We start from the raw sequence: 20,661 nt of genomic DNA, 5'->3' as shown, positions 1-20,661 counted from the left end.
TGCCAGTTTTCACTTGACAGGAAAAAACAGCCCCATAACTACAGGGCCACACGGAATCTTCCGCAGATTAAAAAAAATCAAAAAAAAAAAATCAAATGAAACTCAAAATGTTAACACATTTCCAACACGAGCAGAAACAGTCAGCTATATTCTGCAGATTTTCATTCTGGATCACCGCTGAAAACTGTGATCCGGGTCATTACTATGGACGAATGCTAATTATTTAATTTGTTAGCATCTAAAAAAGCACGGCAAATCCTGAGTTATAATCAACCCTCGAGTCTGGCCTGGATTTTATTAAGCTGTCTGTTCCCTTCTAACTCCTTCGATCTGAGTTTTCTGCCTCACCATTTCTTCCCCTACCAAGCACGATAGGTACTGTCATTAAAATCTATGTCCTCTTCCTCCAATTCAGTTTCTCTCTGTCCTCATCGTAACCAGGGCCACTGAAAAGCAGCGCCCCGGGCGCAGGAGCCCCAAGGCAGCGATAGCGGCACCTCGCTGGCTGACAACCAAACATGGATGCATCAAAAAGCCACTGCTGTAGTTGGAGAGGACGCTGAATAAAATATAAAGTTGAAGGTGGAAATATACACTTTATGTCTTAGGCAGTTTGGTGTGTGAAAGTAGAACAGGGAAGGTAGAGCATAGAAGAGAAAGCTATGTGTGGGTACATACAAATGTGTGTTAAACTATATTTGGTCATGTGAGTATAATGTATTTGTGAAGATTTGTGTTACAAGAATAACATTAGAGTTCCAGTCATTGTGGTAGTGTGTGGGGGCAATAATCCAAATTGTAACCAAAAATGAAAAATACATTGAAATAAAAAAAAAAGGAAAAACAAAAGAACATGCAAAACGTGAGAAACTGAACACGAGAGGTTGTGAAACAAATTAGCGCGGATGAGTGTGTGATGAAAAACTGAGCAGGCACAGCCACTAAGCTTAAAAAACACAGGCTTCCGTACATGAGCAAACAGCATAAAGACAAGATTAAACTTGATAAAACTTCAACCCTGATTAACCACAGCTATTTGCACGTCCTTTAGCAGGTCTGCAGAGCCACGCAACACAAATAGGACTGTTAAGGTTTCACAGTGTGTAGCAGTACAATTACACGTAATTACAACAGTTTACAAAGCCCTAAAACTTAGCAAACATGACATTTCTAAATACTTTGAAATAAAAGCTTCTCCGGGAACCATCACCTTATCGTGGTGGAGAGGTTTGTGTGTCCCTATGAACCTGAGGGCTGTGTTGTCTGGAGCTTTGTGCTCCTGGTAGGGTCTCCCAAGGCAAAGTGGTCTCAGGTGAGGGGCCAGACAAAGAATGGTTCAAAAATCCTATGAAAAATCGAGGAAGGGATGAAGTGACCCTGCCCGGAGGAAGCCCGGGGCCCCCGTCTGGAGCCAGGCCCAGATGGAGGGCTCGTCAGCGAGCGTCTGGTGGCCGGGTTTGCCACGGAGCCCGGTCGGGCACAGCCCGAAAAAGCTACGTGGCGGACATCCCTCCATCCCATGGGCCCACCACCTGTGGGAGGAACCGCTGGGGTCGGGTGCGCTGCCACATGGGTGGCAGTGAAGGTCAGGGGCCTCGACGGACCAGACCCGGGCAGCAGAGGCTGGCTCTGGGGACGTGGAATGTCACCTCTCTGTGGGGGAAGGAGCCGGAACTTGTGCGGGCGGTTAGATCTGGTGGGCCTTACCTCTACGCACAGTCTTGGTTCTGGAACCATACTCCTGGATAGGGGTTGGACTCTTTTCTTCTCCGGAGTTGCCCAGGGTGTGAGGCGCCGGGCGGGTGTGGGGATACTCACAAGCCCCCGGCTGAGCGCTGCTACGTTGGAGTTTAACCCGGTGGACGAGAGGGTCGCCTCCCTACGCCTGCGGGTTGTGGGGGGCAAAACTGCATATGCACCAAACAAGAGTTCAGAGTATTCGGCCTTCTTGGAGACCTTGAGTGGAGTCCTGCATGGGGCTCCAGTCGGGGACTCCATAGTTCTGCTGGGGGACTTCAACGCGCACGTGGGTAATGATGGAGACACATGGAGAGGCGTGATTGGGAGGAACGGCCTCCCTGATCTAAACCAGAGTGGTTGTTTGTTGTTGGACTTCTGTGCTAGTCATGGATTGTCTATAACGAACACCATGTTCGAACATAGGGATGCTCATAAGTGTACTTGGTACCAGAGCACCCTAGGCCAAAGGTCAATGATCGATTTTATAATCGTTTCATCTGATCTGAGGCCATATGTTTTGGACACTCGGGTGAAGAGAGGGGCGGAGCTGTCAACCGATCACCATCTGGTGGTGAGTTGGGTCAGGGGGTGGGGGAAGACTCTGGACAGACCTGGTAGCGGGTAGTGCGGGTAAATTGGGAACGTCTGGAGGAGGCCCTGTCCGACAGACTTTCAACTCACACCTCCGGCGGAGCTTTTCGTGCATCCCTGTGGAGGCTGGGGGCATTGAACCCAGTAGACAATGTTCAAAGTTTCCATTGCTGAAGCTGCGGTGAGGGCTGTGGTCTTAGGGTCTTAGGTGCCTCAAGGGCGGTAACCCACGAACACCGTGGTGGACACCGGTGGTCAGGAAGCCGTCCGACTGAAGAAGGAGTCTTTCCGGGATATGTTATCCCAGACGACTCCAGAGGCAGTTGCAAGGTACCGAAGGGCCCGAAGGGCTGCAGCCTCTGCCGTGAAAGAGGCAAAGCAGCGTGTGTGGGAGAAGTTCGGAGAAGACATGGAGAAGGACTTTCGGTCGGCACCAAGGTACTTCTGGAAAACCGTTCGCCACCTCAGGAGGGAAGCGGTGAACCATCCAAGCTGTGTACAGTAAGGATGGGGACGCTGTTGACCTCAACTGAGGAGGTAATAGAGCGGTGGAAGGAGTACTTTGAGGAACTCCTAAATCCGACTAATCGCCCTCTATGGTAGAGGCAGAGCTGGAGGATGAGGGGATTGGCATCAATTTCCCTGGTGGAGGTTGCTGAGGTAGTTAAACAACTCCACAGTGGCAAAGCCCCAGGAATTGATGAGATCCGTCCAGAAATGCTTAAAGCTCTGGGTGTGGAGGGTTGTCTTGGTTGACACGCCTCTTCAACATTGCGTGGAAGTCTGGGACGGTGCCTAAGGAGTGGCAGACCGGGGTGGTGGTTCCCCTTTTTAAAAAGGGGGACCAGAGGGTGTGTGCCAATTACAGGGGTATCACACTTCTCAGCCTCCCCGGTAAAGTCTACTCCAAGGTGCTGGAAAGGAGGGTTCGGTCGATAGTCGAATCTCAGGTTGAAGAGGAACAATGCGGATTCCGTCCTGGTCGTGGAACAACGGACCAGATCTTTACTCTCGCAAGGATCCTGGAGGGAGCCTGGGAGTATGCCCAACCAGTCTACATGTGTTTTGTGGATCTGGAGAAGGCGTATGACCGGGTGCCCCTAACTAACACACAGACATATCAGTTTATTTATCACATAGCTTATCTCAAATCAACCCTGCTGAAATACAGCTGAGAATCGAACCTCAATACTGACCAACCCAAATGTGTTTGACACTGCATCGGGTGCGAAGTACCCAAAGTTAGCATTGAATGCTTTTCAGGATTGCGTTTACTTAATTCTTTGATCAGATATTTCCTCATTTAAGTCATAGGTTTGCCAATTTTGCAATATTTTGGTTTGTGTAGGGCCTCGCTGCTTGTGTTCATACAACATTAAAAACACTGCCGTTTCAAGTTTGGCTTGTTGTGTTAAAGGGATTCAAAGAAAACTGAATTTCCTCAAAATATCCCTCAGAGTATCGAGGAAAGATATGATTTTAATTATCTGTACCTCAACTCAGATATCTTATTGACACCAGTACAAAAACATTTTAAAACAACACCCAACCCTAGAATGCAGGTTGCTCCTTTCTCTGTGGTCGAGTGGACATGGGTGAACTGCATGGCTCATGAGTGTGAGTTAAAGCTTAGATCGGGCCCAAAAAAAAAAATCAAGCACGACCCTACCCGAGCCCGTGCACGTTGTGTCCGAGCCCGGCCTGGCCCGACACATTAACTGTAATTATGAGCCCAAGCCCGATTTAAACCCAACAATTTTTTAATACGTGGGCCGTTAGAACTGACGTTCTCAACTACAATTCAGAGTAGTTTGAACTACAGAAAGCTGTTTATTATCTTAAAGAATTATCTTAATGAATAATGCAACAAGGACGAAGAATGAAAACTGCGTTGTTTGTTTATTCAGAATGGAATGGATCGCAAATGGATCCGAATGCACATAACACATGTTGCATTTTGTACAGTAACTTTGTAGCTAACTTGTGCAACTTTGTACACATTTGTTGCCTAAAAATTAGGGCTGTCAAACGATTAATTTTAATCGCGATTAATCGCTGAATTTCTATAGTTAATCGCATGTTTTATCACGATTAAAATTCTATTATTTTGCATTTCAGAACTGTTTTTAAGTACATATTAACAATGGAAAGCAATTCTTACCAGTGGATCTTGACTGGGAATCAAATGAATGCAAAGAAAGTTACTTTATGAACTTGACTTTAGGATTTGTATTTGTTTATTATTTATTTACTGTAAACAAAAGAAACGTGTGAATCTGTCATTATTGCACAATTCCTCCAAGTATCTAACTAAAGAACTAAAAATCCCTATCCTTACCAGATTCAATATAGTGTTTAGTAACTAACTAAATAATGTTGATTACTCACTGACGGTTAATGAGACGGCGTTTGCAGCCCCTTGCAGCAGTTCCAGTTGGGCTGCTTTCTCCGTGTCGTACAGGCTGTGTATGCTTGAAAACTACCGTCCCCCTCGACGGCAATGTATAAGACGGGTCAGAATATGCCAACCGTAGTACGTCTTTAAGACCCGAGTCTTCTACGATGCTGACAGGTCTGCAGTTAATTGCCACCCGTTTCGGGATTTGGTTTCATCAACAGGTCAGCGACTAGTAGCACTCTCCAGTCACGTTAACTGTACTATGCTTAGCTCGTAGGTGGTAGCTCAAGCTTGACGTGCTTCGGTGATATCTTAATTCGGCTTTACACAATGTGCATGTGGCTTTCGACTTGTCTAATGAGCTGTCCAGGAGTTTTGGAAAATAAAAAGCCTGCAGCAGTAGGATGTGTTACGAGGAAGTATGGCAGCTTGATGATAAGTAAAGGTGCGGCGAAGGGTCAAAATAGTAGCCTGTTAGGCACGATGCGAAGCCGAGTGAAGTGTAAAATAAATTAATAAATGGCGGCATGCGATTAATGTGATTTAAACATTTTTTTAGCGTTATGCCCGGCCCTTAATCGCATCGCGATTAACGCGTTAATGCTGACAGCCCTACTAAAAATATATATAATATTTCTGATTATGGCATAGCTTTCTCCCCACCCAATTAGGCTAATAAAGTAATGATTAAAAAAACACAAATGCTTGATCAAGGACCTGGGTCAAGTTCGGGCTCGGGCAGAGAATCTAAACTGTGTGAGTGTGTGCGTGCGTTTGTGCGTGCGTGCGTGTGTGTCCCATCTACTTACTGAGTCTCTTTGCAGCCTCCAAGGCCTCAGAAGCTGTGTCGGCAACGTAGAAGCGTTGGACAGCCACGCCACTCTCTTGCATCAGCTTCTTGCTCTGGTACTCTTGCAGATTCAGCCATCTCCTGGGACTCAACCAGGTGCACTGGAGGGGAGGAAGCGAAGGAGGGAGGCAGAATAAGTAAGTGTGACTTGTAAGATAGGTAACACAGTGGCATAAAAAAAAGGTACCGATCTTGAGTGTTCTATTAAGCCTAATGTTAACAATATTTCCTCTTCAGCTCAACATCTCTCCAACAACACAAAAACATGTCTAACACCTGCCTCTGAGTGCACAGGCTACATCCTCCTCCTCGTCTCACCCCTCCTACAATCTCTCTCTCTCTCCTTTTGCTGTAATGAGGTGGACACCAGGGCCTAAGCTACAGGGCAGCTCTGGAGCTGTTTGCTCCATCAGCAGACACAGGCCGTGTCAGCTCCAGCTGTTGTTGCTATTAAAGGAAAATTGCCTTTTTGATGTGACGGAGAAACAGGCTGTATTAGAGTTACAATCCCTCCACAGCAGCACACACTACTACTGTATGTGCATGGGTGTCTGGATGCCTGCACGTATGGGCATGTGTGTGTGCAAGCAAATGTTTTCACAGGAAAATCTTCAGGGAGTTGTTAAGGAGAGAAAGGCCATTAAAGTCAAATGAAAACAAGGACTTGAAACAAATGATGTTCAGTGAGCATGTAAATGGTTTTTCAGCATGCTGATGCTAAATATAAGCCTTGTCGGTCTCACCTCTTGTTGCACATGCGCATGACATACTTCACGACCAAACGTTAGCGATTGGTTATGGCAGATCCAGAGTGGCTCTGATATGGACAGAAAAGTCCTAAGGTTAAGAATACAGAAAACATTCACTACCTCTTAGATAGAGGGACAATCGTGCAGTATACAGACTCAAAAATCATTGGAGAACATCCTAAAACCAGTGGTCGCGGTGGATGACAATAATGTGACCTGAAAACCACTGCCATAGTCTAAAAGGACAAGAAAAGTAAATTCCAATTCCTGCCAAAATTAGGGCACACCTTCATAGAGAAAGGTGCAGCAATCATGTACATTTGCGTTTAGCATTCCCAAACAAACCAACTAGGACAAACCAATATATCAATTAAAATGGCTCCCCTGTCACCCAGAAAGACGAGGATTGAAGACGATGAGGAAAAAGAGCTACGCAGACTTCCCAAAATAACAGCTGCTGCTTACTCGAGAAGTCAAGTGGGGCTGGAGGTGTCACCCCAGGCACTGACTGATACCTAGGGCAAAACACCAGAGAACGGAAAGGAACTAAGGGCACCTTTTAGAATGTACCTGACACAAAGACAATTTGTATCAAAGATGGCTCTCTAACAACAATATACCTTTATATACAGCCTGCATGGAGATACCCAGTGATGTTTTTTTTACTTTGCAACTGTCTGGGGATGACTTACATATATATACATACATACATACATACATACACACATATATATATACACACATATATACATACATACATACATACACACATATATATATACACACACACACACACACATATATACATAATATATATATATATACATATATATATATATATATATATATATCTCAGCTCAATTTTAAAACAGTTACTAAGTGATTTACAGTCAAATCAAAAAAGCAAATCAGAGAGAAATTAGTGTACAGAGAAAATGTTATCAAATTGAGGATTTGGAGAATCGTGACACCCCTAGATTGGACACAGTCTAGCTAGTTGTCTGAATTTACCTAGATCTGAGGAGCAGTTAACCATAGTCCTCATAAATCGACCAGAATTTAAAATTCCAACACAAAGAAAGCGAAAAAGTAACGGACATCCAGCCGAGAAGGACATACTGTACGGCAAAATTTCCGGCGGCAACGGAGCAATCCTGGAAGTGGAAGATCATGGATGTAGACTACGACATCCCTAATAGTGAACTTATTTAAGGGGAAAATACAAATTAAAAAAAACCAATACTAGGTCTTATGGCATATTTTGGTTTAAAGTATGGCCATTTGATTGTATTGTAACTATGTGCTGCATTCAGCAGCGCACTCTTCCGTCACATGTACAGATCATTTGCCAGCATCCCGTTAAATAGGAATTCGGTACAGGGTTTCCCGCAGAAAATTTGTTAGTTAAGGTGGTAGGGTGTGGTTTGCCGTCAATAACTGTTACTCGCATGGCTCCCATTATCCTCCGTGACACGCTCTCTTCCACTTCGCCTGACAACTCTTCTCCAAAACAAACAGCTCTGAGATAACAGAGCTCAGTCCATAGCTTCACTCACTCAAAGCAGATAGTATGCGTGAAATAAAAACAGGACACGTAATTTCACTGTGTGTATTGTTTAACTACGCTAACTAACCATAATGCGTGTAATGATGAAAAAAAAAAACAGACGGCTGTGTTTCAAAGACCGGGCAACAGCCGGGACGTTGAGAATCCACGCGCGAGAACTGATGGATAGTTCCAGTCACTTTGTCATGTATTCACTTTGTTGAAACAAGAGAAGAAAGCCTCACTGATGTGAAGAGCAGGACAGAGATACATACAGTATATAAATGCACTCTGCCTGCCATATGCCAACGCTCCGGTAAGTCCACTTACCCCGTCTCTGCCCGCACATTTGTTGACAAACTCCCACAAACAACGACGCTCACGACAGGAAAATGGCGATTTATCCCTTTAAGTGTGAATAAACGGCATATTGCTCCTTATAACCACTGAAAACTGTAAAAAAAATCTAACCCAAAGTCCAATTATTATGGACGGTATCTGACATTAAGCATTTCTGCTTCATTAGATTTAGATCATTCACTTTTTTTTTTGACGGCGTAGTTAAGGCGGCAGGCGTGTGTTGTTTAGGCGGCCACCTTAACTGCAAAGTGCTGCGGGAAACCCTGCAGTAAAATCACAACCCTCTACATGCAGCGTGTATTCTCCCATCACATGTACAGCCCACACTTCTACGCTGTCTGAGCCAAAGGAAATATTACTGGAGTGAATACATTGTATATTCGTATGATATTTCAGTCAGATAGTAGCCAACGACAAAGTACACAGTTTATAACTTACTATAACTCTTTCTTTATTGTAAAAACGTCTTCAATTTTCAAAAGTACCTTTCCCCACTAGTTAACTTGCTTGCTAGCTAGGGAACTTACCACAGGGCACATTTCACCTTGCATACGTACTGTATTTCACCAATTATTGGATTTATTTGGAAAATCAATGGATTGTGTCTGCTCCAAAGTCACCTTTAGACTAAGCATGACCACAATTATGGTTTCAGTCACTCCCAGTCATGCTTAATGCTATCGGATAGTCAAGTCATGACACTACTGAGGTCTTGACAGGAAAGGAATAATCTGCCCTGGAAGAAAGCATTACAGTAAGAGGCGAATGGCAGCAAGGCAGGCAGCTGGCCTGCAGTCCCCTGAGACCCTCTCTCTACAGTAATTATCATCATCAGCACTCTAGAGACAATCCTACCCAGTCCTAACTACTGTTCTACTTATTCTTAAAACACACACACACACACACACACACACACACACAAAGTGTATGCTCTAACATGGGGCCTAAATGGCATAAATATTCACAGCAAACTCCTCTACACACAAAAGCACTCAAGAACTTTCTCATAAGTGCATCGAAGCGATGAGATGGGGCGCAGTGGCAACAGAGAGTCGGAGTGGAGAGACAATAATAAACAGCTATAGTCTCTATTAATTTATGGAGATGATAAGAAACATGGCAGAAAATACATTTAAGGAACAGGTCTATTTCATTCTGCGAATCAAAAGAGACAGTCTCTCAGTGGCACTAATGCCATAGAACACAAATAGAAAAAAATACGGCAAGGTAGAAATTGGAAATGCAAGCATTCACATTAATAACTGGAAAAGTGCACTCAATAGAGTGCAAATCTCCACCAGGTGATCTCTCTTTCCCCTCCCAAACAAAGAGGAGTTCATTCTGACTCTATTGTCCACAAGAAATATTAGGCGGATGGGTCCAGTAGTATGCCGGATTAGCTGCAGAGAGACAGGCACACACACACACACACACACGCACACACGCGCACACACGCGCGCACACACACACACGCGCACACACGCACACACACACACACACACACACACAGCCCGCCTTTGTCCCTCCCTTTCCTTCTCAGCTGCTGAGACACTCTTTCATTACTTCACGACTGGACTACTGCAACAGCATTCTGTACGGCACGCCCACCAAATTCCTCAAAAAAACTACAATATATCCAAAACTCAGCCGCCCGTCTACTCACTCACTCCAGCACCAGAGACCACATCACTCCAGTCCTCCAAGACCTCCACTGGCTCCCCATCCGACACAGAATCCAGTTCAAAATCCTCATCACCTACAAAGCTCTCAATAACCTCGCCCCCTCCTACCTCTCTGACCTCCTGCACTGATACTCCCACCCGCAACCTCAGATCCACAGATGCCGACCTCCTTTCCCCTCTCACCCGCCCTAAGCACCGAACCTGGGATGACAGGGCCTTCTCAGTTGCTGCCCCCTCCCTCTGGAACTCTCTTCCCCAAGATCTCAGACTTTCCACATCACTTGCTCACTTCAAAACCGCACTCAAAACCCATACCTTTAAAGCGGCTAAGGACTTAGCCGTTTTCCATTTATTTTTATTTTTTTTATCCTGTTTCTATGCCGTTTTGCTGCACCTTTTAATATGTATCTCTAGTTGTTATTGTTGTTAAACTGATCCTGTTACCGATCAGTTACTGTTTTTTTCCGTTGACCTTGTAAAGTGCCTTTGAGTACTACCTTTTAAAAGCAGTATATAAAACAAGTGTATTATTATTATTATTATGATCTCTTTCTCCTTCCGCGTTCCAATTTCGGTTCAAATCAGCCATTCTGACAAAGTATTTGGCCCACTGTCAAAACACCAGAGGCAGGTTCCAAAAAGGCCCACAAAACATGTACCTGCCTTTCATTTAGGTCAGGGACATATTCATTTCCAGGAGGTAAAAACATGCCATCACTAAACGTATGAAGACATACAGTATTAATGTGACACCACTACAATAAAAAAGCCTCTCATTGTCTCCATTATATTTCACACTGCATTTCGCTTTTGATGCACGAGCACAGCAAAAACCTTCACTACAAAATTAAAATTGGGCACCGAGAAAGCACTTATTCCCTGAAAGAATTTGGCTTTCAGCAGGCTTGCAGCAAGAGTCTTGACATTCAGTGAATGATCACAAAATGTCACGGAAATGCCCCGTAGCCGAGGTTGGTACCGACTCTTTCTTAGAAAAGTGCTTTTTGAGCCACAAAAAAAAGTCATACTCTCAATCCGATCTTAATGGTGGCTTTTGGTTAATGTTTTGATCAAAGTGACTAACTTTGAGAACACTCACACAGTGAAGTGCTGGCCAGTGTGAGCTCCAATACGAGTCCATCAAAATGAAAACATGGAGATAAAAATCATACAAAATATATGATATATTCATATACATGCAAATATAATTTCTGTTAATTAAAAAATAACGCAACCCATACATGTTTCCATTCTGACTCAAATTGATATACTGCGGGGCGCCTGGATAGCTCACCTGGTAGAGCATGCGCCCCATGCACAAAGGCTCAGTCCTTGTCGCAGCGGCCACAGGTTCGACTCCGATCTGCGGCCCTTTGCTGCATGTCATTCCCCCCCCCCTCCCCTTTCACATCTTCAGCTGTCCTATATATTGTTTTAATATACTGTGTCTATATTGTCTCCTCAAGCGGACATTTAGTAGGCTGAACTGTGTTTTTAAAACACTCACAGTAATGTAGTCTTGGCAATTGTCTTCATAAAATCAGAACTCACACACAAAAGAAAAAAAGAATTGAAGAGAAAAAAGGATCTCTTGTGCAGGATAATTCTGTAAAAATGTTCAACAAAAACAAACATGAAGAAATGCAGCATATTACACAACTTGACAACAAGCTATGTGGTGGAAACAATGGTGAGGAAAATGTTGATAGAAAAGTAAAGTTAAAGTAAAACAAACCTATAAACAACAACTCACAGACAATTCATAAAACTAAATTGTGTTGCCATAAGTAAAAAAGAACAAAAGAATCTTTGGAACATTAAAATGTGCTGAATTAACCATGTCACCATGCGATGCTCTCTTCACAGAGCACTCAGAGTGGCTGTGCCCGAGGACAGACACAGAGGACAGACAGTGCTATGGCGGCAGCTGCATCAGATTGCTAAATCCTTGTCGCAGCTGTACTGATCCACAAGTCGCACTGAAGGACAAAATCTTGGAATAGTCGACGCTACTCCCAAAACACTTCTTTGACTGGTGCACATGGTATTCTGCACAGCATCATGCAACATCAGGGCTTCTCCAAAGAGGCACACAATTGTGTAGTCTCATGTTTTAGTTGAGAGCAGCATGCACAAAGTCAAACCAAACTTGTTGTGAGAAGTGTCATCACAGTGAGGGGATGTCTGATCGTGGCACTTTCCAAAGTCGTTTCACGACATGCCACTACTTCGTCGTTTGCCCTTCTGGTAAACTGAAGGAGTCAATATCCTAGGGCTAATTTAAAGCAGTTGTCTTTATCACTATGAGAGAGTGGAACAATGTCAAAAAGTCACCATCTGACAGACTTGTTCTGGCTCCCTTGGAAATGTATTAGAGCCATAAGCCTTAATTTACAGGGGAAGGTTACAAAGCAGGCAATCACCTTTGATCAGACCCATAAACAGCAGCCAGTCAATGCTGTGCTGCTCGTTAATCTGTCACTCAAAAATTGAAAAGGGTTGACATCGCAGGTCAAAAAACGCATTGGTTTCTTCAATGGAAGTGAAGCCAGACAGGATCCAGCCAATAGTGAGTGAAGATGCGATTCTGCTCTGGCAGTTGGTAACACTAAGGCAACATTATATCTGAACACAGTCTATTTATTTTTCACTAAGGACGTCAGCACTGTGGTTTCAACAATCCCCATGCCATCTTTATAATGCCATAAAAGTCATACATGCTATGTTAATTTCAGTAGTAATTAATTATGAATACATCTAGTCGTCAATCATAAGATGACAACTAGATGAATGCAGCAATTTATGCGATTACTCAGCATTGTGCACAAACACCTACATGTAGAGCTTAAACAATTAGTTGAATCATCCACTGACACAATATCAATTTGCAACAATTCTTTATTCTAGAATAGTAAATGGATTGGACTGACAAGACATTTTAATGCCGTCATGGGTTCTGGACATTACATATATATTATTATAGAGACACCGATTTTTCATTATTCAACTAAACAAGAAAATAAGTTGATTAATCTATAATGAAAATAATTATAAGTTGCTGCTCCACTGACATACAAACCAATGCAACAGCCTTGCAAAAACTATAAAACTATTACCGTTGTGACCCTTACTGTGAGTGTTGAATCAACTCCGTATTACTAAGTTAAAGGGATACTTCACCGATTTAGCATTAAGCTTTGTATCAGTAGAAACCCGGTAGTATTTTTGAATGACCGTGCTTCCCTCCCTCATGTCCCCCCGAGACGAGAGATCTCTGTATTGTGGGTCTGGAAAAAAGCCTCTTATGATGCAAAAATCGTCATTTTGCGCCATAAGAGGCTTTTTGCCCAGAGGCTATGGACTACAGCCAGTAGTAGGACCTATTTCCGCCCATAGGGGGTTGGACTGCCGATGAAAATTCTCAGAAATTTCACGAAACAAAACTCCAGCCATCTTGAACCCTCGCGTAGCTTTAGTGGCTTCTCAGCATCAAAACTTTAGATAGATAGATTTATTCATCCCGAAGGAAATTTTAGAACCTCGATGCCTCTGGCCGGTAAAGGGACATCATCAGCGGGGAACGTTGAAGGAGTTTGCGGGTGGCAAACTTGTGTTTGTTGTCCGACGAAACTCCCAACGACCCAACAGACACTGCTGTGTTTTCGTTGTTGTGGAAACAACAGTGGACCTGACTATCCAGCCCGTTTCTCTGTCGCCGGCTAAGAGTGGAGATGGGCTGTGTTAACACAGACTTGTGCAGAAATTAGCTGCTTGTATCCAACTACATGCTAACTGCTGGTGGAGTTTGTGACTATTAAATGCTGACCATTCTACAGTCCACGCAAACTTACGACTGTTTATAATCGGGTTTACAGTCTACCAAGCGCTAATGCTAGTATGCGTTAGCTGAACTTTACGGAGCATATGTGTGTGCACTAGCTAAATGTAGCCTGTTTCGTATGTTGTTTTTATATAATGTCGTTTTTATATATTTTAAATGTGTAACACTAGAGCCCCAGTGAAACGTTGTTTCGTGTAGCTATATGGTTGACATGACAATAAAACACATTTGAGTTGAATGCTGCCTCACTGTCGGTCTGTAACGGTAGGCGTGGCTTCGGAGTGGAGTCTAAAGCAGCGAAGCAAGTGCATTCTGGGATTTGGTGTCTTTCATCCACATGAGCCAAAAACACATTTTTCTGGCTTATCTCGGCTTAGAAGGCACCAATTTCTATACTTTTTTTCACATTTCTACTACATAAGTGACCCAATTTAAAGATATATTCGTCTTTCCAACGGTGAAATATCCCTTTAATTATTTGTTGTATAGCATTGTATTGGAGGTCATTTACTGCAATAATATGTAGACATGTGGGCATGATGTCATTTTTTTTAATGTCGGTAAATACAAGTCCTACTGTGCATTTTGGGGCTGTGTTTTCTTTGTTTAACTGACATCGGTATGAGAACCTACGATACCCAGTGCTCTGCTAGATGAAGTACAGCAGTGGACATGTTGGAAAGACTGCACTGACTGATGATGTGAAAGACAAATACAAAGTGGTTGGTGCTGCATGAGCCAATAAATAAGACACCTGAACAAGAGCCTTCATCACTCACCAGTAAGGTTGGGCGTGGTTTTGATTTTAACAATTCTGATTCCCGATTTTTCTTTTCGATTCCGGTTCTTATCGATTCTCGATTCCAATTCTTTAAGGGGTGGAGTAAACACGGGTCACATGCTTATTTCACAGATAAGAGGATTTTAGTTTTTTTTCCCCAATGGTGGTTTACAGCTTTACCAGGCATTTTCAACGTAAAATAAAGCCACACTTTAGAGCACCGCTTACTGTGCTCCATGTCTGCAACACAAGTGCCTGGAAGTACAGTGGCAGCTACCAAAACCAAATTCTAGTTACCTGTGTTAAATTTAAAACCGATGATCAGATTCTAAACCAAATTTTCCCAACGATTTCAATGAAAAAGACGATTCCATTGGAATCGTAATGATTGAAGCGATTCCAAGTTGGAACCGGTTTGCGATGCCCAATCCTACTCACCACCAGCCCTCAGAAGTAAAAAAAAAAAATAATAACAAATTACTTTAAGCACTATTAAGATCTGCATTAAGACAGTAAAGAACAGTAGGGATTCAGAAAATACCTTGAGCACACCAAACCATCCAACTCTCAAAGAGGCTATCATGATTAACAAGTCTCAGTAGCTGGACAAAGTGCAGCTCCATTATGGCCCTGACACACCAACCCGATAATCGGCCGTCGTCTGTTCGGTGTGTTCCATTCCGTCGTCCGTTGGAGGAGCTGTCGGCCTTCATTTTGGCCGACCTGACTTGCGTACGCTCAAGACGGCGTCGCTTTGGTGTGTTCCAAGGCACTTTTCGGACCTCGGGGAGTCGATTGATCAGTCCGACTGCCTTTTCTGCCGACGGTCAGCCGTCAGGTTGGTGTGTCAGGGGCTTTAGGGAAAAACTCTTAATATGTCAATCCAGGATCAATTCCTAAGAGCCTACGCAAAAATAAACAAAAAGGCCATTGCTTTCGTAGCTACTAAGGCTAAGGCACAATTTTAAGCAGGCATAATAATGAGGAAGTTGCAAATCTGTATTGATGTGGAACACATCAAACTCCTTAAGATCAGGATGAGAAGCTTAGAGGACTCCAATCATGGAGGGCTTCAAAGGGGCTTTTGAGATCATTTTAGGACTCTGGACGTCCTCCTAGTGACTGTCCTAATGACCACAGGGTATTCTTCTCCTATCAAAATCTGAAATGGCCTGCCTTACAGTGTGTTCACACCAAATGCAAAACGAGTGTTTCGCGCAGTGCGATTACATACAAAGTCAATCCAAAGACGCGAATAGACACAAATTTGTGGCAGGTGACACAAATGACATGAACACACGAACATGCAAAATTCGCATAACTCACATCATGCGAGCAAGTTGAAATATTTCTACAATGAATTCTTGAATCCTAGATGTTGGTGATTCCCTGACTTTTCATCTAGCGCCACCATGAGGTTGACATTTGCTGTTTCCAGTGAAATATCTCAACAACTATTAGATGGGTTGCCATGTGGTACACACCTTCATGTTCCCCTCAGGATAAATAGTTATAACTTTTTTGATCCCTTGACCCTAATCAACAGGTCAAATATTTGGTTTATGACTAAACACCTGCAAAACTAATTCCCACCCAGCTCAGCTGTACTTTGTGTTTAGTGATCATTAATGCTAGCATTGAAAGAAGCTTGGTAAAGTTTTTTATTTTTTTTAATTTAAAAGAGGTGAAAAACAACATTTGGTCATTTGCTTTTTGTTTGTTTTCTCTTTTTTTTTATGTATTTTCTGAAAGGAAAGGTTCAGTGTTGTTGTGTTGCACTAACACATTACATTTTCAACAAACATTAAACCCTGGGAATGATAACTATTTCCTGTGTGAAAAGGTACAATAATGGAAACACTTGATCTGATGGTAGAGCTGGCACAAAACATCTAGCGTTTTGTTCTAAACTGCTAACAACAGCTAGTGGACCACTGGAGCTTTCATACGGCACCAAATATCTCATATTATACAGTGGTATCCCCAGATGTCTGGTGAGATTAAAATCCTCATTACTTGTCATGGCCAGACCCTAACCCCTTTGAAATGATACTGCCTTATTAGTGACGACAAATGACTGCAGAGTTAATTAACCAGAATGCTCCTTAAGGGGCATTATCAAATGTTTAAGAAATGAACAGATAGCCAGTTCATCAATTCTATGTAATTGATTTGTTCCCTTTCAGGTTATGAACTCGTCTCTTTTCCCCATCCATTTAGCTAACCATCCGGGAAGAATTTAAAAGGGAACTCTATAGTGTCCACTTCCATGAGCACAGGCTGAATCAGAGCAGTACTCAGAGTGTATATCAAAATCATTGCCATACAGATTGCAGTAGAATGTTTTTCTGCTAATGAGGTGGAAGTTTGCTACTTATTGCAACTCATAAATACAGGCTGTCTTGACAAGCACTATGTAGTAAGCTGTGAGAGAGGCGACAAACACAGTAAAGGAAATGGAGGAGGCAAAGAAGCAGAGTTGATGTGGATTTTCTTGATAAAAAGGCCAGTGTGAATCACAGGCATATTTCCACTTAAAGCCAGCCATGTAACAAGAGCATGCCTCATGAAGCATTAATGGGCTAATTTAGAAAGCCAACTAGCCTGGTCTCCTTTAATTACTAAAGTACCCGAGTATTGATGGCAGACGTTCCTCTCTCTGTCCTCACCTTTGGCACTGCCTCCATAGAGTTTGATGAGGGGGAATGGCAAAGATTGTAGGGATGTAATACTGGTTAATCCTAAAGCCACTTTGCCATTTGGTTTAACAAAAGCATAATGACTCATCCTCACAAACATACTGTAACATTGTATGTTAATCCACTGCATTTGAAGTACATTTAGTCATTCACAATCATTGGCCTTAACTTTCTGTTTAGGCTGCTACGCTACAGAAAGGTGTTTTAAACTCTTGTACATTTCATTGTAAACCTCATAATGTCCAGGCTACTTTCTCATGCTATCAAAAACCATGTTGACCATTAGGCTATAAAGCAAAAGAAGAGACAAATGATGTACGGTTGCATGTATGGGACAAAATTTGTACTTTTTGCTCTCATTACTGCTACCACCCACTTGTAGCTTACCATGTCCATGCCTCTTTAAAGCTAAGGTCGTGCCCAACCCATTAGAGTATGGAGAGAGAAAAATGACATCTGTCTGTTAGAGAGCCAGAAATAGAACACTAGAGCAGTGACAGAGGCAGGCGCAGTAGAGCATGGCTCCAGGATTTAGATCAGTGAGATTTGCATCATTGGCAGGTCTTTAAGCAGGGCAGGTCTAATCTCATGCAGACAGGCTTAAGAAAGGAAAACCTGACTGTTGTGTCTCTACAGATAGGGATTTCAGTAATTAGCATAGTTAATAAGAGCGGGTGTACAGAGTCATATTCAAAGGTGTCGAGTCAAAGTGGAAGATAACGCAGTAATGAGGAGAAGGCAATACAAGGATGCGCAACTATGTCAAAGTTCACCCCCATATACATCTAAGTCAACATGCATTAACTTGGTTGCAGGAATATACCCTGGAGCCACATTCATGAATTGCTAACACAACAATAGCAATTAGTGAGCGCTAGAAGAGAGATTCACTGATGTAATCATGTGTCACTGGTGATCTATCAAAAGAGCAAACAAAGTTTAATGTTATTTCTTTGACTCACTTTAACAATTATCACGCTGCCGATTGACCCTGTTAAAACTTCATCACATTGATGAGGGCAACTCAGTTCTCCACTAGGCCTGCACGATATTGGAAAAAAAAACTTACATTGCGATATTTTCTTTCCCTGCGATATATATTGCGATTATGAAAAAAAGACAATGTTTTACAAGAGGACATAAATAGCCCCATTTAGAAATACTAAATCATTCTCAACTACTTGGGTGATTTTGTAAAGAAAAGAAAAATGAAAAATAATAATGCATGCATGTTGCTTCCTCTAAATGTCAGGTTGTGGTCGACTAGTGGGGCCTGCTTTGGTTGTTTGATAAATTGAATAAATTGATCATGATTGGTGGTTTGCTGTGCATGCAGAGCCTGCATGTCACACTCTTCAACAAACTGTGTATCCAAGAGCACTTAAATCAGTGTAAATGACGTTATATCAGAAACAGACTGCTGTTGTAGATTAGTGTTACGTTTCCAGCGTCGCAGCTCCGAACCACAACGTTAGTTGGACAGACGCCTTGTTTCTTTAGGCTAACTATGTTAGCTTTAGCCTGGCTGGTAGCAGCTTTCTGCGGTGAAAAATGGCCAGGATATGTCGTGATTACGTTGCATTAATCAGGTGATTTAGTTTGTCTTTGCAGCGAACATAAAACACTGACTACTGTAGCTTCACTACCCATGGAAAAGCATGTGCATCACTGTGTCAGCGGCAGCTGCCGGTACTTTTCTACACACGGGAGAGCCTCACTTCCCATAACAACAAAGCAAAGAAGTTGTAGCGTCAACATCGCAACGTCCTGCGATGTGACTATCGCGCATGCGCACATCGCGATGTAGACGATGAAACAAAATATCGTGCAGCCCTATTCTCCATATCTGCAAAACAAAGATGATGACGAAAGATGATGGATAGGCTAGTATGACAGCTAAACATAATCTTCAACATACTGCACTTTTAGTGAATTACAGCTGTCAGCAATCACTGACATTGTTTTCTCAACTAACTTTCAGCATCTCACTCATTATCTACACTGGAACAACGGGAGAAGTTAAGCTAATAGGAGGGCATTCACTCATTGCATTCACCATTTCAGAGGCTGCCAACATTTCCTAATGACTGCAGCCCTTCTAAATTATTGAAAAAGCTTAAGCACCTCACCAGCTACAGAAATGGCTATTAACCTTGGTGAAACAATATTCAAATCCAGTTAGAGCTAACTTCGTCCTCCAGTATTCCTTGCGGGGAGGAAATGTAAATGTGTTCCTGCTGAGACAGATGGGGAAGCCGCCCGTCGTTTGAAGTTCCAGCAAAAGGAATCGTTGCAAGCAAAGGGCTCTCCACCCCCGTCTGTAAAATATTCAGGACCGAGTCTCATTGAGCCACCTCTCTTCCCAGTGTTACCTTCAAACCATGCTGGGCTTCGACACTGTTGGGTTATTGCTAAGCAGAAACACCTTAAAAAAAACAAATTAGCAAACATTTACAAATTCGCCACTGTGCAGCGACAGTGAAAAACAGCCTGAGCATTATCTCGCTGTGCAGACAAGAATTCAGGAGGTGTGATTTATGAGAGAGAGAAAGTGAGCGAGAGGGCAGGAGAAAAAAAAAAAAAACACAACATCCCACTCCCACTTTGAGAGCATCCTGAAGTATAACCATTTGGAATAGTGGGATGATGTCCTTTGCATTGTTGTTGACAAATCATAGCAAATCAAATTCCTCAGCTTAGCTGGCATACTGTCAAAGCTGATTTGATTCTTTTGTAGAGATACCTGGCTGCCAATCCGTTCAGGCGCTGATACTGTGCTACAGACCAGAGAGAATCCCTGATAATTACTTTTATCACCTGGCCCAAGGGAGAGAGAGAAGGAAAAAAAGAAAGAGGAGAGAGAGAGACACGGGTGAAAGAGAAGCAGGTACAACAGCCAGTAAATGTGAGATAAGAAGTGTTGTAAGAGTTTACTTTTTAAGGGCATGCCACTGCATACACCGATACAGAATACATTTCAAAGTCTTGCCTTTTATGTAGCCTAGGTGAAGTGTGAACCTGGTACAGCGTAGCGAAGCAAAGCAAAGTTGAGAAATACATCTTCGACATCCAACAGTAGGCTATAGCCTATGTGGATATGTGTAGCCTATGTGGATAAGTGTTGTGTGTAGGCTAATTATTTACTTCAGCGCCTGTATAAAAATGATTAGTTCTGTTTAAATGTGACAATTGTTCATTTTAAATGGATAAAGTTCTTTTCTAATGTGGGTTATAATGGGTGTGTGCAAAAGCTTGATTGCATTTGGGCTGAATTGAACATAAATATAAATGTTCCTTATAATTTCTACTTGCATCTCTTAAAAGGAGAATTCCGGTCGATTTCAACACGTAGCTCTGTCGTTTGTAAATTTGGAGTGCTGTCAGTAGCGTCATTTATTTCAGGAATGTTTCTCCGATTGTCTGA

The 20,661-nt window shown here is 42.8% G+C and overlaps 1 protein-coding gene across 1 annotated transcript in view; it reads right to left on the bottom strand.

The window, feature by feature from the left end:
• Nucleotides 1–20,661, bottom strand: part of suclg2 (succinate-CoA ligase GDP-forming subunit beta) — a 107,868-nt gene that overhangs the window by 82,856 nt on the left and 4,351 nt on the right. The window contains exon 2 of the mRNA XM_078247916.1: nt 5,539–5,680. Coding sequence (XP_078104042.1) covers nt 5,539–5,680 — 142 coding nt within the window. The remainder of the gene's footprint in view (nt 1–5,538; nt 5,681–20,661) is intronic.

Source organism: Sander vitreus, chromosome 4, assembly GCF_031162955.1.
Source record: "Sander vitreus isolate 19-12246 chromosome 4, sanVit1, whole genome shotgun sequence".
Taxonomy (NCBI): domain Eukaryota; kingdom Metazoa; phylum Chordata; class Actinopteri; order Perciformes; family Percidae; genus Sander; species Sander vitreus.
This window is presented reverse-complemented; position numbering and strand designations above follow the sequence as displayed.